The 21,110-nt window shown below is 43.1% G+C and overlaps 1 protein-coding gene across 4 annotated transcripts in view; it reads right to left on the bottom strand.

Moving 5' to 3' along the window:
* Positions 1 to 21,110, bottom strand: part of CABIN1 (calcineurin binding protein 1) — a 1,446,726-nt gene that overhangs the window by 803,205 nt on the left and 622,411 nt on the right. For all 4 annotated transcript variants that reach the window (XM_086942778.1, XM_086942776.1, XM_086942775.1 and 1 more), the window contains exons 20-21: positions 6,517 to 6,632; positions 4,361 to 4,522 (exon numbers count right to left, since the gene is read on the bottom strand). In XM_086942778.1, coding sequence (XP_086798904.1) covers positions 4,361 to 4,522; positions 6,517 to 6,632 — 278 coding nt within the window. The remainder of the gene's footprint in view (positions 1 to 4,360; positions 4,523 to 6,516; positions 6,633 to 21,110) is intronic.

The raw sequence follows: 21,110 nt of genomic DNA, 5'->3' as shown, positions 1-21,110 counted from the left end.
GCTCCGGAGCTCACAGTCTCCCTTGAGATTTTCTTCAACGTCGACTCCCAAATCGTTGTTCAGGTGGATTTTAAGTTCAGCAGGCTTTAATCATGCTGGTGCTGTTAGGGTTGGGGCAGGATCACACAGACTAGCTCCCCTGCAAGCCCCTTTGAAAGGGGAGAGGGAAACTATATAATTGTGGCTGGATTCCACTGCTGTCTGCACACTCGTCGCTCTGAAAGGTCAGAGCAGGGTCGCACTGATGGGTGATTGTGGCTGCTCCTCTGACTTCAGTTTCCAAAGGTGGGGCATGCTGGTGAAGTCATTGGTGGTTCTGACGATGTCCCCAATACACTGGGGGGCTCGACGATGATGGTGCTGCTCCTCTCTATCCGCAGCTGAGGGTCACACTCTGGGGATTACTCTATCTAACCACACATTCCTCACCTTTTTAATCAAAGGCACCAGGGTGATTCTGGAAAACAAATTAGTCACTGCTCCAGATAGGCATAGGATCGGCCCTGGAAAGGACACTATTGTACCATATATCGGCACCACCCCTCCACACTGATGAGGGTTTTTTATCAAACTCTTTCACACCCTCAGACATTGAACAGCTGCGACAGATTGTGAACATGACAGTGGGTTGTACCTAACGTTTTTAGAATCCCATAGTTCACACAATAGAATAGCAAAGAGTGGCATCGAAGAATCAGAGTTAAGTTGAGTAGGCACCAGAAAGACTGCTACTAAAGGCAAGCAACGTGTCTTTCTGATGGACACTTCTGACCGAAGATTCCTCACCTTTTGAAAAGATATCACAGGGTCACCTCATAAGAGGTGGAGGGTCTGAGGAATGGGCTTGAACCAGAAAGTCCTGCACACCTGAGCCAGTGAAATGGTCTTCTCTGTGGATTTGAGAAAAGAGGCAGTAACCTTGGAGAAGGTGTTGACAGATGTCCAACACGGATACCTGAGGGCCTCCAGGCTGTGGTGGAATGAGCCTGGAGGCCCTCAGGAGCCTTCTTCTTGACCAGGGCATATCCTCAGGCTGATTTATCGCAGCAATGTCCACTTCTGTACTGCCCTTCAGATAGACTTCCGATTGTTGAGCTCCAGGGAGGACAGCAGGGAAACTGGTGTCAGTACGTGGTTTGCTGCGATCTCTTTCAGCAGCCAATAGGGGAAATATAGGAATACAGATTGCAGAAGAACCAGATGATTTCGTTTGCACAAACTGTTTTCTGTCAAAGAAGAAGAGGTGGAACAGTCTAATATAGTAGTGGTGATACCATACAAGAATGGCACTACCATTTAAACCCAGCGGATGAATGTTTCAAAGGAGAGATGAGGCAGCATCAAGAGGCATGATTAACCATTATCAGGCATTACACAATGACATGTACCACCAGGGTAGTGGCAGAATTTATAATACAGTGGGGATAAAACCCAGATTGGTAGAGTTGAGGAGGTTGTGCTATTAAAGCTGGTTGGATATTACCCTGCAAGAATTTTCCCATGGAATGGAGTGTGAGAGGGTGATAAATGCAGAGCTCAGAGTATGGGTTTTATTGACAATGGACAGGAGTAACCTGTATTTAGGAATGTGAAGGAGGACATCTGTGTCAAGAAAGATGTTAATGATGGCCAAGATACACGCAAGTCCCTCGGGAGGAAGGGACTTAATAATAGATGACCGCAAGATATCATCATAGAAGATGATTCAGACTGTGTAGAATGGCAATCTAAGATTGTGTTGTCAATTTTTTCATGAATTCCGTGTGTCGAATATGTAAGGGGCATGGCATGGCATCCACCATGAGTGATGGGGATGTGTTCTACATGATATGTTAATGATAAAAATAAAATATTCACTAAGATCAACTAAGTTCAGCACAGAGCTGGGGATGGAGGAAGGTGGTGGGACAGTGTTTGGCCACTGTGATTAAAGTCTTATGTAGTTTTTAGCCTTGTAGAGGGTTTCTAATCAATAGCAATGTTTTGTTTGTGGGTGATGAATGCGATTTTGAGGATGGTGATATCAGTTGGGGATGTGAATTTACAACATATTTCTAACTACTCTTGATCAGGAGTCACCAAAGAGTAGCCCAGGAGCTACTGGTAGCTCATACGCACCTTCAAAGTAGCTCTCAGAGGTGAAGCTGGGCCCAGTAACTCACTCAGGGGTCTGCGCAAAGAAGACAGCACTGTCCATCCCAATATCCTTACAGTGGCAGACAGCCAAACCAATGGCAGTGACTCAGCTTAACACTTCAACACACACTGTGTCAGTCAAAGACATCTGTTGCATGTCCCTCTGTCTCTGCTCTCAATCTTCCAAAGTCACAAGGAGATTGACCATGTTGTAGGCCCTGCAGTATCAGTCACACCATGTATGAGTGAACAATAGGCCATGAAAGAAGAGTGTCAGCAGTAGCCTAAGCAGTGACCAGTGCTGCCCCACCAAAGTGTGGGACTGCAGGAGCCAAAGTGAAAATGCTTTAGTGTGGGGCATGATCATTCTAAGAGCTGAGGATAGCGGGTTATGGATCTAGAGCAGATAAAATTAAAAGTCTCATGTGCATTTGTCATTGTGTGTGTGAGTGTGTCATGTGTGCACAGTTATGTATGAGTGTGAGACATTATGCCCCTCTTTAATAAAGTGTTTCATCCTGGAAGTTATGTCTGGGTCAATGATCACCAAAGTATAGATTGCTTCCCATCATGCAGAATTCATCCCTAGAACAACTGTGTCCCTTTCTCTCATATTTGGGGCATATGCCTAAAAAAAGTAATCACTGGCATATTTTGGGCATTTTTAATCAAGCTGTGGCACACTGGTGGCATCTCTGGCATATCAAGAACATGACTAACCTACTTTTAGCCATCCCTGATATAAAAGAGGCCACCCCTTGAAAAATAATGGCCATGAATGATATATATTGGGCATCCGGCCATCATGGTGTCCAATCTTGGCACAAGGATGGCCCTGGTATACTGCTGGGCATTACTAGCATATTACAGGCATCCATTGCCTTTGATTGTAACCTTGAGTATTTGAAGCAGAATCGGTCTATGTGAGCACTGGATGAAAATGACAATCACATTGTTTTTTCAGAAAAGGTCTTTTTCCTGGAAAATTTAATTAATTTGCCCAAAATGGACAATTGTATTTGTTAGAAAAATATAAGTATTTTGAAAAAATCATATGCTAATGAAGACATCAGGTTGCATTTCCAAAATACATTTAAAGTTGACTGATGATTCAACTTGAGTTGGGGAGACTTATTGCTATGGTTATATCTTTTGTGCCAGAGGGTGCATGGGTTGCTTTGGTTGTTATTGCATTAGTAAGGTGTAGGCATTTAATATTGCTAATGTTTTTTCTGGCATTTTTGCAGGTAGCCTTGCCAGAAATGCTTAGGTGGTCACCAGTGATGATCCTGCACAGTGTAGTGTTAACATTAGTGGTCACTATTTCACAGTGATAACATTTGCTATTAGCTCAGGGGGACTTTCCATAAATTTGGAGACCCATGTTCTAGATATTTCATATGTTAGCATTCATTTCCTTGGGACAGCACGGTGGAGAGGATTTAGGTTTTACCTTTTTTGAAAATAAAGGGGTATGATTTTTAACTAGGGTCTGGCGGGACTTTGCAGAGATGGTGAGACGATAGAGCATGTGTATGCAGTAGGAGAGTGAGACAAGCGTTTGTCTGAAAGCGTCTAGTAGAAAATTCATGAATGTGTGTGGTTCATTTTCGGTGTTCCTTGTGAAATCTGAATAGGAAGTTGCTAAATGAACTGGAGAGAGTAGAGGAAAAGGGGGTATTGGAAGTATAAGCAACAAAGGAAAAAAGAAATCGAGGTTGTTCACTTTGGAGTATTTTTGACCTAAAACAATGATTTAGTCGTGTGGTCCACTGGAACGTGAAAATCAACAAGGACACTCTCTGAATGACACTTCCGTTCCCTGAGGTGAGCTGGACATTTGACCACCCACTTCCTCTGAGGAGTTAACCACTACCCCAGAGGCCAGGCTTAGAATTCTGAAGCACGGTTTTAGAGGCTGGGATGTGGAGACAGGACATCGCATACTTAATGTCAATATTGTTGTTCATCGACTTTCAATACGCTGAACCGAAACCACTGGAGGCATTTTGTATAACTACAGATTTCAAGATTTGCCAAGCACTATAGTATCCCTGTGGAAAACTATCTCATCATGTTCCAAGGGGCCAGTCCCAGCCCCAAATTCCTCCTGTGACTGAAGAAGTACATCACCATGACCTCATGTATTAAGTCCAGCGGCTTTCACCTTCTTAGTTCTAGACCCTCTGCCAGGGGCAGAGTGGGGGTGGGGGTGAGGCCTCACCTGCTGGGCAGAGTGCTCTTCCAGATAGCGGGCTTTGCTTTTCTTGCTAGGGAAGCTGTATAGACAGTAGAAGCACTGCTCCAGTGCAGTCTCCAGCTCCTCTTTGTAGGGGTGAGTATCTTCTGAGGTAGAAACTGACAGCTCCTTCTGCAGCACCCGTACCTAGGAAAAAGAACACAAGCATAACACAGCCATTAGCCCTGCACTCAAGAGAAAGACCTATGATTCCTGTATCAGAAACATTTCTCCAACGATTAACTGCGCCTCCGTCGTCTGCAAAGGGCTTTCCTTACTTTTAGAGAAGCAGGCAGGACAATCAAAGTCTAAACAGTAAACAAAAGCACCAGGCAGCTGACCAAGGTTTCGCACATCAACTTTGTCTGTTTCAAAAATATTTGGTGGTGCCGCTACTCTCACCATCCGCTGCCGTGGATGTATATCTGAGCAATACTATAGAGAAGTAGAGAGGCGCACTCAATGAAGTCAATGTTCTAAGAAAGTCCAAAGAAAAGCGTAGATCTTCTGTTCTTATTCAAAGTGTGTTCTTTATTTTCATATACAACGGCACAGCCAACGCGTTTCATTCCCATTCGTGCCTAGGGAATTTCATCAGGGCAAGTACAAAGAAGTCGGGTCCATGCGACAATCCTAGATGAGGTCCCTCCTAGGAAACTGATGTATAAGCGAGATCACAGTAGACCAGGATGTATTCCTGAAAAAAGGCTTCGTACTCAATTCCAAAGTAAAATGGTAGTTCGAGACCCCCGGTTAGCTGGAAGGTGTCACTTTGGCAACTCTGGAAATGTAATGGTTCCGGATCCCTTAGGGGAAACTCCAAGGCGGAGGGGGGGGTCGGGCTGCCCGGTAGAGTAACCGGCTCAAAAGCAGGGTGTAATGCGTTAGTACGCAACGGTACCTATAGTCAGGTCTCCGTTCTCCGCCGCTCCTCCACGAGGAGGAGCGGCGGAGAACGGAGACCTGCACGAGGAGGAGCGGCGGAGAACGGAGACCTGCACGAGGAGGAGCGGCGGAGAACGGAGACCTGACTATAGGTACCGTTGCGTACTAACGCATTACACCCTGCTTTTGAGCCGGGGGGTCGCCCGACCCCCCCCCCTCCGCCTTGGAGTTTCCCCTAAGGGATCCGGAACCATTACATTTCCGGAGTTGCCAAAGTGACACCTTCCAGCTAACCGGGGGTCTCGAACTACCATTTTACTTTGGAATTGAGTACGAAGCCTTTTTTCAGGAATACATCCTGGTCTACTGTGATCTCGCTTATACATCAGTTTCCTAGGAGGGACCTCATCTAGGATTGTCGCATGGACCCGACTTCTTTCTACTTGCCCTGATGAAATTCCCTAGGCACGAATGGGAATGAAACGCGTTGGCTGTGCCGTTGTATATGAAAATAAAGAACACACTTTGAATAAGAACAGAAGATCTACGCTTTTCTTTGGACTTTCTTAGAACATTGACTTCATTGAGTGCGCCTCTCTACTTCTCTATAGGACAATCAAAGTCTCCATTTTTTTAAAAGCATTAATTATCCAACCAGCTTGCTTTCAGTAAAAAACAGACAGGGAATCAACCGCTTGGAGAAAAATCGTGCTTTGTAGTGAAACAAGAGGACTCAGTGGGACTGTAAGCTCATACATTTTAGATTCTCTTATATTCTGCATCAAATTACATGTCAGTGCAACCAGAGGGGAATGATTTCTGAAATCATATATAGTTGGAGGAGACAATATGGATAAGTAGTAGAAAGTCAGTTGCCGTGCCATGATGCCCTTGCGGTGCAGAGTGCGCTTTACAAATACATATAATAAAATGGAGATGTAAGACACAAAATGTATGTGTTGGATTGAAGAGCTTACCATTTCTTAAGGTGAGTGTTAACGGAATTATGACTGGCAGAAGCAAGGGGAGAAGTTTGACGCAAAGATTGTAAAGGTATTGAGGGATTAGAGAGGGTGAAGATAAGAACTAGTGAGGCAGGTACGGAGTCAAGGGAAATCATGTTGGACAAGACGAGCACTTTGGCTCTATGCAAGTGTCCCTCATACACCACCAGCATGCATAAAGATGTCCATAGAAATATCTGTGATAGACAATAGGGAGACCAGAAAGATGTTCCCTTCTCAGCGTATACTTACATAGAATTTAAGGAGTGCTCCGTCCGAGTTGCAGCACCATGATCTCCTGCCCAGATATTCATGGGCTGTGTTTAGTAACATAAGGGACGATGGAAGCATGGGGGTCTCAGATGCCACTGCAAAATACAGAGCCCAAAGTGAACTCAAAGAGAAAGTGACACTAATGCAAACTAGTTATGGAAAAAGTGGACTTGATCCATATCTTGTCGAGAAAAATATTCAAAACAATAGCAATAGCAACAATTACAATGTCAACAACAAGTATAACAGTAATAATATTAAAGCTACTAATTACAATAATAATACTTTTAAAGAGTGGCCAGTAAGGCATCTCTTTCATGGTGTGATTTCATCCACATCGTGGAACAGTTGCTGCATGCCCACAGCCTAAGTTTAGCTATTTAAAATATATATTATATATATATTTTGATTCATGCCTCAATAAAATGAATACAGGCTTGTGAATATACCTCACACCATGAAAAGTTCCAAGAAGCATACATTACGTATTGCACATTATAAAGTACACAAAAGGACAACATTTAAAGGAAATTCAACCAAATTCTTGGAGAGGCAAAACAATATGAGGTAAGAAGTTAGAAAAAAACAGATGCATCTGTCAGGAATACACAAGTATGCCCCAGTAGAGGACATTAATAATAAAAGTGAAGGCATTTAATCCATACTCTTCATCTTTTAATCTGTTAGGCACTCTAGATAAACATCAGGGAACTCAGATTGTAGAATTCCTCATTATTCAGTATGCATATATTTTGTCAGTTCTTCATAATGACATATGGAGTGCCAAATCATTAAACAGTGGAGTAAGGTACTATTTATATCTTTTTCAGAGACATTTGGTCCTGAGGAGAATTCCTTTTATAAAAGGAATTCGAAACGCGTCGACCACGGTTTATGTTAGGCCAATCAAGCCAAGTCATCACTTCAAGACTTTTTTGAGTTTTTGTATTGATGGATGGCCTATTTTAGAAATTTGTAAATATAGTATATATGGATTTCATTATTGAATAAAAGAGCTTTTTGAGTATTGTAAAATAATAGTAGAGTGTACCCCAGGGTGGGTCTCGAGTGAATGTAAATATGGTGTGTGTATGAATGTGGGAATGAGTTGTAACACAAGTATGAATGCGACACCACTTGTGAGTCTGAAGGAGAGAACGCTGTTGAGAGTTCGTTTAGGTAGGGACACAAATTAGGTTCCATTAATGTGTGATTTTTTCTGTGGGGATTTCAGGATAGTTTGTTTGGAAATTATAGAATTGTCTAAGGATTTCGAATTCAAATGAATTCTATTGCATTTTTTAAAAATTAATTAATTAATTCAAACTGAAAGAGCGGTTAAGAAGGACTGTTTTCATTCTGTTTCTTCTTTTTCGAATGAGTTTAATAAGTGGCAGTGTTGGCAATTGTTGATGTTTAATATTCAACTGATTAGGACACCTGGGGAGAAGGAGCCCTTGACTTGGATCGCTGTTGCTCACAACAAGGCCACTACGGTCTCAATCCTCTACAAATCGACTTATAGTTAAGCCTACAGGATGTTATCGAATGCAAGAGTGTAAATTAGTTGAGATTATGGGTTCTAGTGTTGGTGTTCAAGAGCAGCAGCCAGAGAATAAAATATGAAAAGACACCCACCTAGTTGTTTCCAGTGCATTAACCTGGGGTCGAGAGTGGTAGTTACTTGAAAGGTTGAATAAAGAGATTATTACAGGAAGAGGCCCAGACCTACTTTGATAAAAATGCACCACAGAACAGACACTTAAAGCTGGCATGGGCATAACAGTGAGCAGTAGCCTTCACAGAAAAGGACACACACTGGTATGCTGTAAGCACAGTCAATTGTTTGGCACATGATGCACTGATATTTCAGACACTATTCGACAGGGATGACGTTTCTACAAGAGACACATTTAACAGATAACGGAGAAACAAAAATAGGAAATAAATAGAAAGGACAGCTGTATCCCGCCACCTACTCTGCTTATGCTAAAGGAGTCTCACTTTGGATAATGCTAGGTATTTACTTCCAGATTTACTACTTTAAAGCAGATGTAGAGGCAAGGTATATCCAGACATACGGCCAGCAGATAGTTATGAAACGTGCCTTGTACCTACATATGCCCCCAATTCAGATGACAAAGCTTTCAACTGGAGAATTTTGGAAACAGTGACTACATACATAGATCAGCCATTGGATGAGCATGGAATTTACATAGATGGTGATATGGACAGTGGGATCCCTCCCAGACAGCAAATAAAACCTTAAATCTAACCGTCCTGGCAAAAACATGAACAGAATGGGCTGTTTGGATATCAAAAGAGCCAGATACAGTACTCCTGTCCTTCGAACATACATAATATATGAGAAGGCATGGTAGAATACTGGTCTCAGGAAACCTTAGCAGGTCATTCTAGGAGGCAAGATACTCAAATAGATTCCTCTCAGAGCACTCCCCTTAACTCACTGAATATGATTATAGAAAGACTAGTATACAGAGTTTTAGCTGGAAAGTAAAGCTCAAGATATTGAGGGGCCCGCTCTTTCTAACACTATAATTCCAACATGCAATCAAAACAAGTTGAGGTCAACTAACACTAGACTGAACTTATAGGAAGCTAAGACGGTAATATGGGGGAGTGGCTGAATCTAAAGGGGAGAGGTTTAGAAGAAAGGCGTTCACGCCTCAAGTCCACAAATGTATTTATCCTGCTAAAAAAGGTCTAACTGTGAACCATCAAGGGCAGTGGCGGTGTGTTGTCAACTTAGAACCTCAGATGTGTACTTTTAGGAAATTAATTGTATCAGAGGCTGTTCAGACAGGAGCGAGTGCCGACCGGTTTGGCAACAAAATGGTTCCTGCTGCGTATGTGTGAGCTTCAGGACCAGTCCACCAGGGGGTGCATAGAGACCCAGCGAATGCAGACGTCTACCTTCATTATGAACTGCCAAACGAGAGCTCATGTAAGGGAAGACATTGGAGCAGGTTTGTGGATGACCCCGTTCTTGACCAGGACTGCCCTCCCTTCCTCGGTGGGTCCTAGCAGTTAAGTGCTCCAGGAAAGAACGGCTCATCTGTCCCAAGTTCCACATCGGCTTGGTGAGCAGACTATGCAATGATAGCCGGTCAAAAAGTAGAAGCAACTGGAAACAGTGTGGGTCGGTGGACACTGAGTAAAAGCAGGCCGGATGTGCAGGGTGTGAAAAGATAGAAACATTTTCTTCTGTACATGAAGAGAGTGGAAAGTGACCGTTATAGAGGGCTCTCTCCCCTCCTATTTTTTCTATCCTAAACCTTGGCCATGATGCTGTATTGCAGAAACGGGAACAGGTCCTTGTGCGTTTTCGACATTTGTGCCCAGCAATGTCCTTGTAAGAGACTGAGAATACTTTACCGTAACGTTCACAACCTGGTATAGCTAACTGGAACAGTCTTGGCACTCGTGTGGAAGGGCCACTTTATGCTCTTCCCATTGGCTTGCAGTGCGTCACGTCATGAAACTGAATCGGAGTTGGGGAGCCGAAAGGGCTGCTGCTAGTTGGTAATCCTGCAGTGTGCAAGTGTGGGGTGCCAAGGCAGTGGCACCACCTTGCTGGAGCAGGTAAAAGTGCCCCAACAACTAAATAGTACCATTAAGTGGAAAGTAAAGCCATGAAATCTGTACAGCTTTAGGACCTAAGAAAGCCGAAATCTGCAAAAGAAAGTGGGTACAAAGGACTCCACGCTGTGTACGGGTGGGGTTCAACTGAGTCCTCCTGCTGAAGACTGGGGCCATCCAAATGATACATATGATGAAAAGTTTGATAAGATACTGCCCGTCATTCTAGATACGTGAACAACTTGAGAATTAACAATTGATTCAGTTGCCCTAAATGTAGGTCTGTTGAAAGTAGATCATAGAAAATTGGCAGATAAGAGTTTCAGAAACAGAATCCTCACTGGCTACTATATCCCCACAGAGTTCAGACATTCAAAAACAGATAAAACAACACACCAACAGTGTACATATATTACAAGAGTGGAGGACGCTGATGGCCACTTGAGGTGGAAGATTCACATAGTAGGGGTACCGGAGAAGGCAGAGGGCTCCTGCATGGACTTCAGGAACAAGAGATGACAGAAACAGTGATTCCAGGTAGCATATCAAAATATTTTGCTGTGGAATAAGCACACTGGATGCCTGTGTGCCCCCCTGCAACAGGCACACCTTTGATTGTGGCACAGCTTTTACATTTTAGAGATAACATTTTGCAGGTGGACAGGAGACCTGCTAGATTGAAGGAGACAAAGTGCACATTTTTCAAGACTATACATCAACAATGCAATCTCTCTGCAGTAATGTTTGGGCTGTTAAGAGCAAGGGCCGTACTTAGTGATAAGGAGTTGTCATCATATTTACTTTTTTTCCGCATTTGATGGATGCGTAAAAGTACAGAGAAATTTCATAGTGCAAAATGTGCAAATAGATATTAATAACACACTGATTTCATGTTAAAATACTGACGTATCATATCCTAACTGTACATTAAAAGCCAAAAGCAACACATTAAACAATGTATTAAAATTATTGCAGCGATTCTTTAGCAATTGTAAAAATATATAAGCAAATTCTTAGGGCTGACTGAGTGAGGAAACACCCCTCATACACAAATTCTTACACATCCCAAAACATGCATTAGATAAATAATACATTCTTATAACAATTAATTAACAGCAGTTAAGATGATAAGAACAAACTATTAAGACAGGCCAAGTAAGACAACACCATGAATAAGATAAATAATAAGAACCATATAACAATTCATTAGCAGCAGTTCAAACGTTAAGAGCAAATTACTACAACTGGCCAAGTAAGACAACACCTCTCTTAGACAAGCTTTTCCTAGTCCATAAGACTGAATATAAGAGTTTTGCAGTCATAAAACAAAGAAAGTGGGTTTCCAGCTTAGTAATTACTGCAAAGGCTGAGGAGTATGACATTAGATAGGGAGTCCTATGGAGCAGAAGGGGACACTGTTGAATTCTAACAGCAAGCATGAACCTACTACACTTGCATTATGCTATAGGTGATAAAATGACTCAGAGATATTATATTAGACACTGTGACAATGGAGGGGGGTGATCCTGGTAGTTGCCTCTTAGATACCGAAAAAAGTATCTGATGCTCTATCATGGCTGTACCTCCATGTAGTTCTTAGGAAGATTGAAACTGGTGAGGGCTTACTGAGATGGACCCAGATATTGTAGACCAGACGCTAGCTAGGGCCAGTATTGCATGCATAATATCCGATCAGTGGAGAAAAGGCAGAGGCAGGGATGGTCGCAATTCTCAACCATGTTTGCCCTGGCTACGGAGATGCAGGCATGCCTTCTTTGTGAGAGGTCTCAGAAGTGGGGTATTAAACTGCAGAATAGATACCATTTGATATTATAGTACGCAGATGATGCTTTATTTATATCAATGAGGCCCAGAGCCTAGTATACTGAAGACTATGAGCGCTCTGATAGATTTCAGTCAAGTGTCAGTCTAAAAGTAAATTGTGGAAATCATATCTTTTTCCACTTAGGTCCCCTGGTAGCCCAGGCTCAATGCCCCACTGGTATGGGAGTCTGAAATGTTTGAATATCTCGGAGTACAGATATAGCAGGAAGTTGTGAGACTTGTAGCAAGCAACATAAGTAAGGCAATAAATGTTTTTAGACAATCTAATCCCTTTTAAAATATATCACCCATCTCACCACTGGAAAAGAAGCTATTGTAAAGATGATTGTGTTGACTTACCTACTGTTTCATTGGGCTGCCATACTTATAGTAATACAAGTGGAGTCATTCACAGAACTCAATACTCTACTTTAAATAAAACCCAAAAGCCACTGGACAAGACAAGGTTGGGGGCACAAATTATGAAGTTCATAACCTGGTACCACAGCTACAGTGGCCAACTAAATGGTTAACAGCAACTGTGGATCCAGTGGGTGAAGAACTACAACTGATATGAGTATTGAACTGGATATGCCAATTTCTTTCTCAGGGGCGACTGTCACAGACAGACATTATTGGTTGAGATATCTACAAAGGCTTCGTACACGTGTATCATACTCACCAACTGCCCTTGTATGGTGTTGCTCGAAGTTGTGTAATATTGTACGAAGGAGGGGTGTTCACCCACGCAGACAGATTAGAATAAAATGCTGGGAGACCTTTATGACAATAATGTGACGTATACATTTGACCAACTCAGATATGTATATGATATGGGCCAGTTCATGACATATGAAGCAGTAATAAGAGTAGTGTGATTCACTTGAGACGTGGTCACAGATGAACCTTTAGGATCTGAATACATTGCAGCTAATGCTAAAACATGGAAATGGCATGCAGGGTATAACTGTGCCCCACAATTGCTGTTTATTACCCAGATGACTCAAAGATAAGATTAAAGTTGGAAGAAAATTTAAACAAATAGTAGTCTGGTGAAGAATGGATAAAGAAAATAGAAAACAGTAAAATTGTTATACAGTTCAGCTCTTTCCATTAGATGTAACTGAACTGGGGCTGACTTTTATCATGTGGTATGAAACTGCACGAAATAGCAAATCTTCTATCAGAAACTACGAACAAAAGATAAAGCCACACCTGATGCATGTTTACTGAGTAGATCTAAAAAAGCTAAAACTAGAAAAAGATTTGGCTTAAAACAAAAAGAAGGATAGGCATGAACTGGAAGGCGAGGATGACACCAAAAAGTAAGATATGGCTAAAAGATCCTAAAAGCTAGGCAGAGACTGAGATGGTGGCTACTGCAGTGCAGAAAAGGGAGCAGGACAGGATGTTCTTTGCGCGGAATGAGATGATAGAATGACACTTTTAGAAGCAAAGCTGGAAGAACGTTCTTTTTAAACGGGTAACCACACTGTAAGCCAGCTACCCTCAAACATGGAAGAAAATGTACTAATGAGAATTACACGCTTAAGTACATATTTTTTATATATGTAAATGTGAGACCCCCTTGAAGTTAGCCTAATACACCACACCTGGATAAGGAGTCGCCGGATGCATATGACTTTCTAATTGTTACTTGCTTTTGTCACGAATATTGGGTCACATAGATATGAAACATAATTGAGCTGGAACAAGTTCATTATGAATTTGTAACTATGATTTGGTTAGTTTGTTCATTATGAAATGCTCTGAGCCCACACAACTTACTCCTGTAATTGTAATTGCATTTATATAGAGCTTACTACCCCTGACAAGGTGTCACATGCAGATGACTAAAGAAACATTTGTCCTATGCTAAGCTCTAGGTTTATACTGATAAATGCAAAACTAAAATCCATTAAAGAGCAAAGTAAAAAACATATGAACATACTATACAGAATGAATGAAAATTACAAAATACCCGTATGTAACAAGGATAGAAGGTATCTCACCTGCAAAGATCGGAAACCATTCAGGGACTTGGGATAAAGAAAGTACCTAGCAGTTTAAGTCCAAATTATTTACCACACTATTGATGGGAGGGCATCTTTATTGTGCAGTGAAAACGAAGCCCCTGCTTCATGCAGACTTAATGGTAGTGAGGGCAAGATGGGAAGGCAAGATCAGCAAAGAACAACCAAACAATGTGTCTAGGTGCCCACTGCTTAAGTTTACCCAAAGCAATTATTTCCTTCAAGCAAACTTGTCCTCAGGTAAAATTTCACAAATGTACCCTGGTACCAATGACGTCTGCCGCAGATGTGGTTTCCCGCAAGCAGATTTGTTTTCCACATGGTATGGGAATGTGTGAAAATCAGATGTTTTTAGGGGAAGGTCATTGAACTACTCAACGAGGCAACTGGCCAAACATTGGGGCTTGACTATGAGGTTTGTCAGAACCAAGGGTTGAAACAAGAGTGGATGCTTCCAGTACTATCATGGCCACAGCTGGTGGTGGGTGGAAGGACCACCAAGTCATGTTGCCGCAGTGTCTTGAGAGATAACAATGGTGTCTGCCAGATTTCCCCTGTGTTGGAACTACTTTTTTCAAAGACACCAACTGAAAGTCCGCACGTGACAGTGTGCATGCATGATTGAAAGGATGCAGGAAGCTAGCAGTCTTGCAAACAGGCTGCATTTAAAGAGTGCAAGCCTTTGAGACCTTCTTACATAGTTTCTTTGTTTTCTTCAACTTCCTTTCTAGGGATGCTACCATAAAAAATTCAGATTCTGCTTAGTGCACAAGAAAGTCTGTATTACTCTTCTGTGGACGAGTGGTCTTGAAAAAAAACTGGGTTCCCTGGTGCTGGTCTTGCAATCAATTTGTTCACTGCAGGAGCAGAGGTGGGATTCTCCCATGCTGCTAAAACTAATCCATTTGAGCTTCATTAGTGGGCAGCAAATGCTCTGACTAGTTGTAGGCTACAGGTCCTCGGTCAAGGAGTTAGCCTTAGTCTCAACAGTACCCAAAGAGAGCTCAAGGACATCAACTACCTTCTACCTAGCATGAAATTATGCAAAGTCAGGGAGAGGAAGTCTAAAGGGACAATTCATTTCTGCCACCGGGGATGTATCTGACACAGTAGCTTGATGCAGGGCGAAGTAGTCGGCTGTATCAGACGAAGGTGCCGAAGAAGGTTGGTTGTCTCACATGCTTTTTTTTTTTGTCCTCATATATGCCACCAGATGGTATGACTCTAGATGGAAACTCTCAAATCTGCCAACACAAAACCTAACTGTGCGCCCTGGAGTTTTTTTATGCTTAGCAGTTGAAAGGTCTCCCAGAGGTAGGCTTTCTACTAGTCCAACTCCCCTGTTCGATGTCAATGCACCTTGTCCCGGGGAGTACCAGACCACAAACCCCTGGCATAATCATTGGACTTTTATTCTCTAACTGTCCGACCATTTTATCAACGGAGCCCAAATCTTTGCCGCACCCTCTCCCCACACAGCAAATCTATTTTACTTATAGCCATGATATTTTTTAGTCAGTCGGCAAACCTTGGGGGGATTGGAGATTTCCATTCTCTGCAGACCTCCCTCCTAGCGATGACGATCACATAAAATATAAACTGAGTGATACTGTCTCTGATGTCATAATCCTCTAGTAAACCCAAAAGAATCAGTCTAGGACTGCAAGTGACTGGTCTAGACAGTACCTCCTCTAAAAAGGTGCAGACCGATAACCAATAGTTTTTAATTTCTGGACAGCCTGCAAAAATGTGTATATCATCTGCCGCTAAAAGCTTACATCTAGGACAAAAGTGTGATTCTCCAGATATTTTTGTCAATTTTGAGGGAGTCCAGTAAACCCTGTGTGCCGTGTAAAGATGATTTCTTCTGAGATTGGTTTTCTCACATGCTTGATGATATCGGACATCCGCATTGGGATTGGGATTGGGATTGGGATTTTTAGGAGGTGTGGATGCTTCAGCATCTGCATAAAGGATATTTTGGTTGACATCAGTGGAGATGAAGAAATTGCACTGGTGAATAATGAAATGGTTAGATGTTTTTTGTGCTCCTTTTAAGGTTAAATTACAATGAGATTGTGTTTACAAACGGAGGCTTTAGAACTCTCTATTCCTTCTGAGCTTCCTTGTTGGTTTAAACATTCATTCAGTAATGTCTGGCAAAGATGTGTGTGGATGACCAAGTATGTGCTCTGCATATGTCCTCGATGGAGAAACTGGCATTGAATGCTAGAGTTGCTCCCTTTTTCCTTGTCACATGAGCTCCAGGCCTTTCTTCCAGTGCAACTGCCACTGTTACCTTGCATTTTTGCATTATCTGTGCTATCCATCTTACAATGGTTGTTATGTTTACATGCGTCCTCTTAGAGGCGTGGCTGAAAAAGACAAAGAATTGATTCATCTTTTTGATTATCCTGGTTTCCTAAATGTTGTATGTCACTGCTCTTCAAACGCCTAGTGTGTGCAGAGCACTTTCTGCTCTGGATTTTGGTTGTTTGAAAAAACAGAAAGGTATATTCTTGGGTTGACATGAAAGGCTGAAACCACTTTTAGCAGAAAATGAGGGTTCGTGCTCATTACTACCTTGTGAATTTGAAGGTATGGTGCTTGTATCCTGAGAGCCTGCAGTCCAGGTGATGGCCACCAAGAATGAAGTTTTTGGGGTTACAAACTGGAGTTCTATTTAATGCATTGGTTCAAAGGGAGGTCGCATGAGCTGTGTCAGTACAATGTTCAGATTCTACGTTGGTGTATCAACTGATCTTGTTGGTGCTACTCTTTCTGTTCCTTCTAGGAATCTTTTGATGACGGGGTTTGAAATAAACTTCTGCCTGGTACATCCTTGGAATATGCTACAAGGGGTGCTAGGTGTAGCTTGAGTGAGGCGTAGTAGATGAGTTATTCTTTCACAGTTGCATTGTGTTTCCCGTCATGATCGGGTATCACTGTGATTTCCCGTTGTTTGAACGATTTCCATAGTGCAGGGTAGCAGATTATTGTGGACTGTCTTCTGGCTTTCCATCATCTATAGTACTTTCTGGCAAAAGTAGGTTGCCAAATTTTAACTCCCAAGGAACCATGCTGCCAGGCTGAGTGTGTGCGACACTGGGTGGAGCACACATCCCTTATGCTTTGTTAGTTATGTTATGTTATTAGATTTTTTAAGCGCAACAGCTGCCCCAGCAAAGGGGCGTCCCGGCGCTGCCAAATCATGAAACAGACGCAGAGGCCATCCAGAGAACTTAAGGGGGAAGACTATGGTGACGGAAATAGAAAAGTTTTAATGGCCTTCCGGAATTGCAGCATATTCTCAATGCCACAGATATAGTTTGGCAGAGAGTTCCATAATTTAGCTGCCAGCACCTGGAAAGAACGGCCACCCATGCGGCATAGTTTAAAGCGCGGCACCTTCGCCAAGTGTTCCCCAGCGAGCGCTGACTGCGCTGCGGGACATACCAGGTCAGCAGAGGGCATAGTAAGGCCGGGCTCTCAGTCTTAAGAATCTTGAAGGCCGTCACCAGGGCTTTAAGCCTTGTGGCACTGGCAGAACCACCCTTCTGCCCTGCACCCGCTCTATTCCATCTGAGTACCAGGTCTGCCTTGCCTACTGCAGGCAGAATAGGATTAGAGTTAGTGTTGTACGTTTGCACTTCTCTATTACTAGTCATATGAGTGGAATCAGTGGAAAGGCATAAGTCAAAGTCCCTGATAAATTCCCCTGCGTGTGCAGGTTTGTGAATCTGGCTGTGTAGGTTTGGCATTTTGAGTTATCCTGTATTGTTTGTGTCCGCCACTTCTTGAATATCATGTCCAGTACTTCCTGCTTTAGTTCCCACTCATGGGAGTTTCAGGATCTGGATGCCGACCTGGAGGATACTTACGATGTGGAGACTGAAAGGCCACAGCCTTGGCTGTTCTTGTCTGCCAGAAATAAGGTCAAACTCTTTGAGTAGTCACGATGCAGCCAACACTAGGTAGCACCTAGCAGATAATGCCTCCAGGAAGGATTCCTAAACTGAGGAAAAATATGAAGGGCAAAATGCCTCCTGGTGACAGCAAGAAATCTGGCAATAGAAAAACAGGGCAATAGCACAGAGGAGGAAAGAAGTAGCAGGAGAAGAAGTTAGAAGCATTGGAATCTAATTCTCCATGAAGAAACTGAGCCCTCTGGACAAGAATCAGGAGTGATGAAACACACCTATCACTTGGAAGCACTGCCACACAAAGAAGTAAGGATAGACTGTCTTATGCACTCTGAAAAACAGGAAATTACATCAAAAGCAGGAGTTGCCATTTTAGATTGGGGATGAATACAGGTGCAGTAAACAGGGCAGCCATCTTGGATTGGGCTTGATATATCATGTAGAGGGAATTCTGGGATTCAGAATTCCCCAGGAAATGAGAATGTGCTAATGCCACCCCCCAGCAAGGCACCCCCGAAATCAAAAATGGCTGTTTGGGATGTTATAACAGTGGGCCAGCAGCCTACAGGTAAGATTAGACGGGGAATGAGACGGCCCTCGAGCCTCTCCCCGCTCTGAGTAGCAATTTCGCTACTCCCACCTGAGGAGGTCTCTGGAAGCGTCGTCGGGATGGATGACAGCAGCGCAATAGGGAAACGCTGACCTCTGCTTTGCCTGTCTGCCTCAGTGTTTCATCCGCTGGATGATGCATTGTGACTAACATGATGTGTCTCCGAATGGCACATACCCATATCTTATGTGATAAAGTGGACTTTTGTGGGATCCTTTCACTACTCGTTTGTTGAGTGAGAACAAGGCTGTTGTGTTGTCTGTGTGAACCAGCACTGTCTTCCCCATGATTTGTGTCTGGAAGGCGTTCAGGTGCCAGAAAGACTGTTTTGTGCTTCACCGCATACTGTGGGCTCCATAATGACCCTGATATTCATCTCCTTCATGTGGGCTCTCCAACCAGTGTGAGGCATCTGTTGTGATCATGACAAAGAGCTGGGTTCTGAAAAGGTCTGCCCATTGAGATCTTTAGAATGCTCAACCACTGATCCCAAGTATGTTGTCTGTTACAACCACCAGATCCTCCCAACTCTCCATCACTTGTGACAAATTTCTCTGCAGCGGTTCCAGAACTGGTCTCATGTGAAGTCCTGCATTTGGGATCAGGGGAATGCAGGAAGCCATCAAGGACAACAGTTCTCCCACTGTACTCATTGTCAGAACGTGTCTCTTCCGACAAAGGCAAATCCGATAGGTCAGTGCGTCGATCCTCTTCTGTGTGGGCAAAGGCATTGCTTGTTTGGAGTCTAGCCATGCTACTCGAAAAATATTTTCTTTCAATGGTGTTGGTGCTGACTTTTCGTGGTTTACAGTGAACCTTAAACTGTGTAGGGTTTGAATTGTGGTCCTTATGCTTTCCTGCCATCTCTTGAATGATCCTTCTTTACTAACCAGTCGTTCAGATAAGGATACATGTGCATTTCTTTACTCCTTAGATTTGCCGCCAATTCGGCCAGGCATTTTTGTGAACACCCTAGGCACTGATTTCATACCGCATAGCAAGGTTTAGAACTGGTAGTGTACTTTGTTTCCCAAGAATCACAGGAACCTTTTGTGTTTTTGGTTCATGGGATGTGTAGTTATGCATCTTTGATATCTATGGTTACCACGTAGTCTCCTTTCTTTAAGCATGGTATGAACTCTTAGAGAGTTGTCATCTGGATTTCTGTGTCTTGATGTAACTGTTTAAATCACTGAGGTCCAGGGTGGGTCTAAGCGTTTTGACTGGTTTTGGTACGAGAAAATAGAGTAAAGGCTCCGTCTTTTCTCTCCTGTTGGGAATCTTGCTCTATATCCTGTTTTTGCAATAGGTCATCAACCTCTTCTTTGAGGCATCTTTGTTCTTTTGCGTTGATTGATCTAGTCCTTCGTTTGATATTTGGAGGCTGTTTAACAGCACGTTACAATACCCATGAGGGAAAATAGCTAGGATCCATTTCTCGCAGGTGAAGGTACTCCAGAAATGGAGGCTCAATCCTCCGACTCATCCCCCAACTGGTGTTACATGCGGGTGATCCTCAATGAGGTGTCACTAGCTTGAGGGTCCAACCCCTCTTAGGGCTGATCCTCTGCCCCTTGCTCTCCTCCGAAAGGGCTTCTGCTGTATGCCTGAGCACTGCCATAGCGGTGTAGTCCCCTACGTTGGCGGTTGGTCGGGTTGAGTGTCAAGTTACAGACTACACTCCGCCTCTGTTGGTTGACCAACTTCTTGCTGCGGTGATACCCCTGAAAATTCTGAATTGTATCACTCCAATAGCTTTTGCTGTCTCAATGTCTTTCTTCATGCCCTGTAGGGACTAATCAACTGTGGTTCCAAAGAATTTGTCTCAGGTGCACAGCAGGTTGATAACCATCCATTGCATCTCAGATTTAAACCCCACGCCCTCAACCAAACGCGTCCTCTAAGGGTGATACCTGTTCCAGACTTTCTGCTGGCAGTATCTGCTCCATCCAGAGTGGACTTCAAGTAAGTGTTCGCAATATTCTTGTCCCCTGTGATGACATTTTTGTCCTCTTTTGGAACTGATCTGGCATGTGTTGCATTAGATCTTCGATTTTGTCCCATTGGAAGGGGACCGGTCTATTAAGAAGCTGGTCTGAATTGTATTGCTGATGAGCGCTGCATTTTTTACCCACCATCTAAAACATTTGCTTTCTCTGTCTGGTGGAGGTTCCATGGCTGTTGGAATGTTGACGCTCCTTCAGGTGTAGTGACTACAATAGAGTCTTCATTGCATGCCATTGATGTAAGCCGAGTCCCGAGAGGATTGTTTATATATTTCTCAACTCGGAGGGTTGCCACTCTGGCTGTAGCTGGCTCCCTGAATGCTTCTCTCCCTTGATCAATGATGCTTCATAACTTGGTAAGACATAGATTCTGCCTTTCGAATGTATAAGAAACCAGATTCGCCTTGATCTTCTACCAATTTCACCCCCATATTTTTCTGCTGCTATCTTGATGACCGTGTTATAGGCAGCAATGCATCTGGGAGGGATATTTTGAGGGGTACTCATCAATAACTTCTTCTAGGGGGACTGTCTCAAAATCTTGATAACCTTCATCCATCAAGCCTTCAGCATCGAA

This window comes from Lissotriton vulgaris, chromosome 11 (assembly GCF_964263255.1).
Source record: "Lissotriton vulgaris chromosome 11, aLisVul1.2, whole genome shotgun sequence".
Classification (NCBI taxonomy): Eukaryota; Metazoa; Chordata; class Amphibia; order Caudata; family Salamandridae; genus Lissotriton; species Lissotriton vulgaris.
The sequence above is the reverse complement of the archived record's forward strand: the minus strand, read 5'-3'. Positions and strand labels throughout refer to the sequence as shown.